The sequence below is a fragment of the Mus pahari genome, chromosome 5 (genome assembly GCF_900095145.1).
Source record: "Mus pahari chromosome 5, PAHARI_EIJ_v1.1, whole genome shotgun sequence".
NCBI lineage: Eukaryota > Metazoa > Chordata > Mammalia > Rodentia > Muridae > Mus > Mus pahari.
In genome coordinates this window covers 58,776,024-58,782,827 of record NC_034594.1, presented here as the reverse complement: position 1 = coordinate 58,782,827, position 6,804 = coordinate 58,776,024, and the positions used below count along the sequence as shown (strand labels likewise).

The 6,804-nt window shown below is 41.8% G+C and overlaps 1 protein-coding gene across 14 annotated transcripts in view; it reads left to right on the top strand.

Moving 5' to 3' along the window:
- Dock10 (dedicator of cytokinesis 10) overlaps window positions 1-4,872 on the top strand; it is a 243,697-nt gene extending 238,825 nt beyond the window's left edge. For 9 of the 14 annotated variants that reach the window (XM_029538336.1, XM_029538337.1, XM_029538331.1 and 6 more), the window contains 4 exons: window positions 15-115; window positions 274-412; window positions 1,756-1,831; window positions 4,119-4,824. In XM_029538336.1, the coding sequence (XP_029394196.1) occupies window positions 15-115; window positions 274-412; window positions 1,756-1,831; window positions 4,119-4,183 (381 nt within the window). In that variant the 3' untranslated portion in view covers window positions 4,184-4,824. Of the gene's footprint in view, window positions 1-14; window positions 116-273; window positions 413-611; window positions 906-1,755; window positions 1,832-4,118 lie in introns of those variants that run through there. The other 5 variants (XM_021197703.1, XM_029538335.1, XM_021197704.1 and 2 more) reach the window with 3 other exon arrangements.
- The last annotated feature ends 1,932 nt before the right edge of the window (window positions 4,873-6,804 follow it).

Genomic DNA, 6,804 nt, shown 5'->3' with positions numbered 1-6,804 from the left:
TCTTCTCCCCATAGGTCAATGCTGGGCCAATGGCTTATGCTCGAGCCTTTCTTGAAGAAACTAATGCAAAGAAGTACCCTGACAACCAAGTAAAGCTACTGAAGGAAATATTCAGGTAAGATTGGAATGTTCCTCTTTTACCTACTTTCATACAGAAAGGCATGACTGCCATTCAAGGGGGCAGTCTCTCTATCTGGCTTAGGACCCAAAGTCACTGAACCCAGTGCCTCTTCCTGTGACTGGATTTTAATTTGCTTAATGTTGTGGTTAAAGGCAATTTGCAGATGCGTGTGGGCAGGCTCTTGATGTGAATGAACGGCTCATCAAGGAGGACCAGCTGGAGTACCAGGAAGAACTGAGGTCCCATTATAAGGATATGCTCAGTGAACTGTCTGCCATCATGAATGAGCAGGTGAGCATCCCCTGGTGTGACCCACAGTTCCTGGCTATTGCTAAAGGGACTGCAGAGCCTTTCCTTAGTAGTACACTGTTCCTGACATCAACACTGTGGTGTTGAATTTCACTCTCCCTGTGTACAACAGCCCTTGGCCTGAAGCACAGGAACACCTACAGAAAGAGAATATGAGAACTGAAGGGCTTTCCTTCCACAGTTTTACAGGTATTTACCCAAGCCATACAGAATGCTGACTCTCTAGAGTGTGCAGGTCTGGTTAGACACTGAGAAATACAAGGTGGGTACCCCCAAACCCCATTAAGGCCTGCTGTCACTCCATCAGTCCCTTGAGTAACTTAATACCTAAGATATGGGGTGGCATTTCACATTTTTGCCACTAAGGGCTTCTATATCCATGTTCAGAGTGAACCTCAGGATCTCCCATGTTCCCATGGGTCTTTAACCTTGAATCTTCCTTAGCAGACACTGGACCACAAGCAGAGGTCCACAATTAGAAGAAAAGGAAAAAATAGATAGATAGAGATAGATAGATAGATAGATAGATAGATAGATAGATAGATAGATAGATAGATAGATAGATAATAGGTGATAGATTGGTAGATTAGATTGGTAGATTAGATAGATAGATAGATAGATAGATAGATAGATAGATAGATAGATAGATAGATAGATAGATAGACAGACTTTGATAACATAATGTATGATATATAACAAACTCTACTCCATAATCAAGTCATTCATGATCCTGGGCATATATCCACCATATTCTGTATGACTTGCTTGAATTGTGACCATTCAATAATGTCAGTATCTTGGAATCACTCAAAGCAAGCAGTTGAACATCAAGTAACCTTCCCTAGCCTGCTTAGCACCATCCATCAACTCTCACACTCTACTTGGATGGTGATCTGTAGCCTTCCCAGTAACGTGATATCACTGGTTTCATATCGGTTCCCTCTCCTCCCCCTAAGGACCTAGTACCATCACCATGGCTGTTATGCAGCTCGTATGCAGGATGCTTCCCTTCTTCCCTGTCTTCTTCCGCCCACTCCTTTTACCACTCGAGGAGGAGGAGGGAATGGTAGGCTGACATATGAGGGAAAGAATAAATCTCTGTAGATAAGATTCCCAACAGAGATCGTGTTAACTGGGGATTTCTGAGAAGCAGTGGGAATTAAACACCTTGGTGGAGCATGCATGGGAGACATTATTAAATTTGGGATTTGAATGAGGAGAATGGATATAAATGCTGGGAAATCACACTTGTGTCTCACTGTAAGCCACACCTGGCCTTGAACTGTCTGGCAAAATATTTTTCTCTTTTTCTTTTTTCCTGGCAGCTCAGTCGTGGTCCATTTCTATACAGCTTCTGCTCCTCTGTGTCTAGCATTTCCCTCAGTACTGTGAGCAAAAGTGGTATGTTTTTCTCTTCGTACGTCTATCCTGTCCTGCAGCCTTCTGTCCACCCACCTCTCCCCATCACTAGCCCCACGCCCCAGTCAGCTTTGATGGCTCAGCTTCTGTTATGTCTTCATTGTCACTTGAAGACGCGTCATGTTGACAGCTTAGCTTTCAAAAAGAAAACTCATGTTCCTTCCCCTCTTAAATGTATTTGAGCTCCTTCAATTTTTCAAAACACAAACCCAACATGTTTTTGTGATACTTCAATATACATACATATATATATATATATATATATATATATATATATATATATATATATATCACAAAGGCCAGGTGTTGAAGAGGAGAGAAATATGAAATGGGTGTTTTTGTAAAGGAAACCTTTAACAAGAGAAGGAAAATTTGGCTCTCTGCATTCTAGAAATCAAACAAATAGAAAATCTTGAAGGAGTACACCAGTCTCCTTATTCAGTAAAAGAAACATATCTATTGAAGAGAAAGCGATTTTCCTGCTGGTCCTTGTCACACAGGTGGCTTGATAACGGAGTATTTTCCTTTGTCTGAATGTGAACGCGCATACTGAATGTGAAAGCAGAAGCACAGACAGCTAAGTGCTGAGAGAGCTTACCAACCTAGCTTTGAAAATCAGAAATAATTTGAACCAACTGATGTAGAAACAGAAACACAAAGGTAATTACATCATATGCACCCCCATGGGGCCAAGAAAAGTCTTGAGCTTGAAAATCACCAAAAATAACCACGTTGTTAGGGAAAAACACTCGTTATGAGAGGAACCAGGGTCATGCCTATAACATGCCTGTGGTCTCAGCACTTGAGAGTACAGGAGAACAGGAGCAGTTCAGGATAATCATTGACTACACAGCCAGTCTGAGACCAGTCTGAGATACATGAGATCCTTTCTCAAGAAGAAAAATGGAATGAGAATAGCAGGAGAGGCCAGTGAGGTGATTTACTGGTTGAAGACTCTGGCCTGAAGCCCGATGATGTGAGTTCAACCACTGGGACCCACATGGTAGAAAGAGGGAACAGACTCCCACATGCTGTCTTTAAGCTTCCACATGCATGTGTCACGTGAGCATGCATACCCATACGTGCACTCATTTAAAAAAAAAAAAAAGAAGAAGAAGGAAAGAAAAACAGAGGAAACAGAGCCAAAACAGAATAATGTTGGTGTATAAAATGGAGATGTAGAAAACAAGTACTTTGAATTGGTAGTGACAAGGCACCCCGTCCTTTAATAGGCAGCCAGAAATTCAGTTTCATAAACAGCCTCAAACCAAAACCATGAAGACCTTTCCTTGGCTGGGGCCGATGGAACTCATACAAGCATGCAAATGAAGCATAAATATAAGATGCTCTTTTGGACTGCATTTCAACTGAGTGAGGATGGCAGCAGAATCCAGTCAGCTGTGGCCATGAGGATCCAACTTAAAACACAGAGGCAGGAGCAGAGCCATTCTGTTCTAGTGCCAGAAGAGCAAGATGTGGACGCGGCTTGCTGTCAGATTCGAATACACTTTAGACTCATAAAGAGCCAAATAACTTATGCCAGATCTTGTGACCCTGACCCGAGGAAGGGTGTAAGGCAAGCGTGGGACACTCAGATGCTGAGTGCTCTGTGGGAAAAAAAAGCTCTGGGATGGGACATCAGCACATCATAGTGTGTGAGGTTAGTGAGGAGGAATCGTAGCAAAAAACAAATACCAAATCCCCTTTGTGCAAAGATAAACTTCAGGATGGGCCTGCAGTTTCTGTAGGGCTGTGGCTGCTGTTTGCATACAGTTATTGTGATACAGCTGACATAGTGTCATATAGACATATTGACATTATTTTCAGGTAAGTCAGGTTGATTTGCTTATACCCCCATTAATGCAAACATTCAGGGGAGTTTTCCAATGTCTTCCCCTTTAGGGTAGATGTTAGCAATATAGATTTTAAATTTTTAGAATGAGATACTAGAATTAATCAAATACATTTGTAACCACTTAAACATTTATAAATTCATATCTCGACAGTCAGAGTGTAGTGAAGCTGCTTTGAACATCCCCATAGCAACCAGCATATGGGCCATAGCAACCAGCATATGGGCCATAGCAACCAGCATATGGGCTTTGAAGAAAATACTCTTCAGAACTACTTTGACTAAGATATTTTCCAAACTTACGAACACCCTGTTGGGAATGAGTCGCTGTTCTGGATTTTAATTCTGTGTTTGAGAATATGAAAACTGACCTCTACTTGTTTTTATGTCTATTTATTGTATCTGTCTTGCTTTAAGATTACGGGCAGGGACGACCCAGCAAAGTGCGGAGTGGAGCGACCCTACACCACACGTGTAACTAGCAAGGGGACCGCGGCTGTACCTGTGGTCTCCATCTCATCCAGTGCTGAAGTTTGAGAGGCTCCCTGGAGCATCCGATGCACCTCTCAGAGAACTCTCTAGATTTTTTTGCAGCTAATCTCGGGGAAGAAAAAGATAGATTTAATTTATTTGAAGTTTTTACAGTGTTAATCTTGTTTACCTAGCTAGCTTGGGAATTTTGCCAGCCTCTGAATTTGCACATTTTCTATGATTCCTTTGTTTCCTTGGAGTAGTATTGATCAAGCCACGCTAAACATTTGTTCTGAAGTTCCAATGAACGTGCAGCTTAAAAGCAAACTGAGTTTGCTCTTGGGTATGATTTGTTCAATTCCAGGTCCTTGTACACGCATTTTAGAGGTCAAAGTGAATGTTTTTATAACATTTAAGCATATTTCCGATGTAAATAGAAGATTGTAAAATATATGGTTTTTATCACATTTCAAAGAATGTTTTTAGTTGATACTTATGAAAGTACCAAAATTATATGGGTAACATTTCAGATGTTATATTAAAATATTTGTGTATGTGTAAAAAATGTTGATAAATACTAATCTCTAGAGTTTGTGGACTTCCTTTATTTGTAATATATGTGCTTTTAAGAGCAATGGGATGTGAAATTATAAAAGTATTTTGCTGTTGATAATATGAATAAACATACAGTTACTTTGCACTTGATTTCCTTTGGGGAGTTGGGTTGGTAGGGTACTCACTTGGCATGCACAAATGCCCTCAGCACTGAGTGATCCAGACATGGCAGCGAGCCCTGCAGTCCCAACACTCAGGAGCTAGAGATGGGAGGGTGAGAACTTTAAGGACATCTGCAGCTACGTAGAAAGTGAGGGGATGGCATAAGTACCTGAGAGGTGGGCAAGTTACTGCTGTGAGTGGTTTCTTGGAGAGCAACTGAACCATTCATACTCTGTGCTCTTAACGCCTTAGAGGGAGCCGAGCCTCAGCCTGGAGGATCCTCTAGGGATGAATTAAACACACTGAGGATTTCCAAATATAGGATAGTAGAATGATTTAGGGTCAATACAAACCAGAATCTAGATGACTATCGTGGCTATCCATACAAATTCTATTTCTGCTGTCCATAAACTTGTGGTAGGATTGTACTTTACTATCTCTTAAGGGGATGGCGGGGACATGTGATTTGCTAGAACCACTGAAATGGGAAATATAAGCCGCTGACCAAAATCAGTTCAGGAAGAGTCTGAAAAGCCTAAAACATCCCTAGTCTCCAGGTAACCACATTGAGCCAGACATACACATACCCCACATAATAACACCACAGCTCATACTGGGTCAGAGAGAAATACAGTCTTGAGAAGTAAGGTGCCCGAGACTCAGAATTGATTGTAGTTGTAGCATTATTTGTTTGTTCTCATGAGTGTGTCTGTCTTACTGAAGCTGTGAATATGATCAATGAAGTTTGGGAGAGACTGATGCATTTCATATGGTAGCCCATTTCCACATCCCCATTCAACATCAGCAGTAGCGGCATCAACTGAACTGCCCCCAGCTGTCGAGGGCAAGCTATCCAATAGCAGCATACAATTGCCCTTGACAGCAATTTCAAAGTTCTAGGCTCAAAGAAAGGGATCTTAGTTGGGCTCAGTCAGCCTTCTGCTACCCTGGCTTTTTTAGCCAGTATCGGCACAAGAAAACAAGGAGAAAAGACAGGCATTACAGGGAAACGTCAGGTAACATGAATCCAAAAGTGACAAATGATATTTTGGGTGAGAACTCTGATTTCTCAAGGCACATCAAAGCTCTGTCCTCCAGTGCAGCTTACCACCTAAAATTGCCCAGAGTTGAACTGAACTCTGGCTCCAAAACAGAGAACAGGAGCCCACACCAGTCTGGCTCCTGTTCTCTTGGGCCTGCCTTTTAATTTCTTCCACTTAAACTATTAAGCTGCCTGAAATAGTACTGCAGCTCAAGAAATCTAGGAAGAGTGTGTTATCGATGTGCTCTCTAGCCTTGGTCTTGCCTACAAGGTCTGAGTCCTCACGCACTTGCCGTCCACCTGTCTATTGTATTCTAAAGAAACTCTGGGCAACAGATTGCCACCCAGATCTGAAAATGAGCCTTCCCAGAGTCTGTAAAGACACAGGCACCAGATCAGAGACCCTTACGACCTAGGCTGATGCCATCCTGTCTGTGCATCACAGTTATTAGTATGACAAATGATTCTACGGTGTTTTGCTCCAGATGTGCTTTATAGAAGAACTCTAAATACTCTATAAGACCAAGACCTCTTCCCCAAACAGCGCTGAAACAAGCTCTGTACCATTCTGGTCCCCTTATTCCTTCCCTTCATCACACTGCACATATCAAATAAGCAGGTGGGTGACTAATGCAATATACATAGTTTTTCCTATATTACATATCTGCACGTCAGTGTCAAGTGCACTTAGAAAGAATTCTAGTTCTCTGTTATCTGTTGAAAACCAGGGCATTTTGGATTCATGTTGGATTCATATCTCCCACAAGACATAGAATTTAAAATAAGAGAGCTAAGCCTTACACATGTGCTTTCTGGCTTGCCTCTGTCATCTCCAGGCCCTAATCAACCAGTATCAATTAGTATATGTGTATG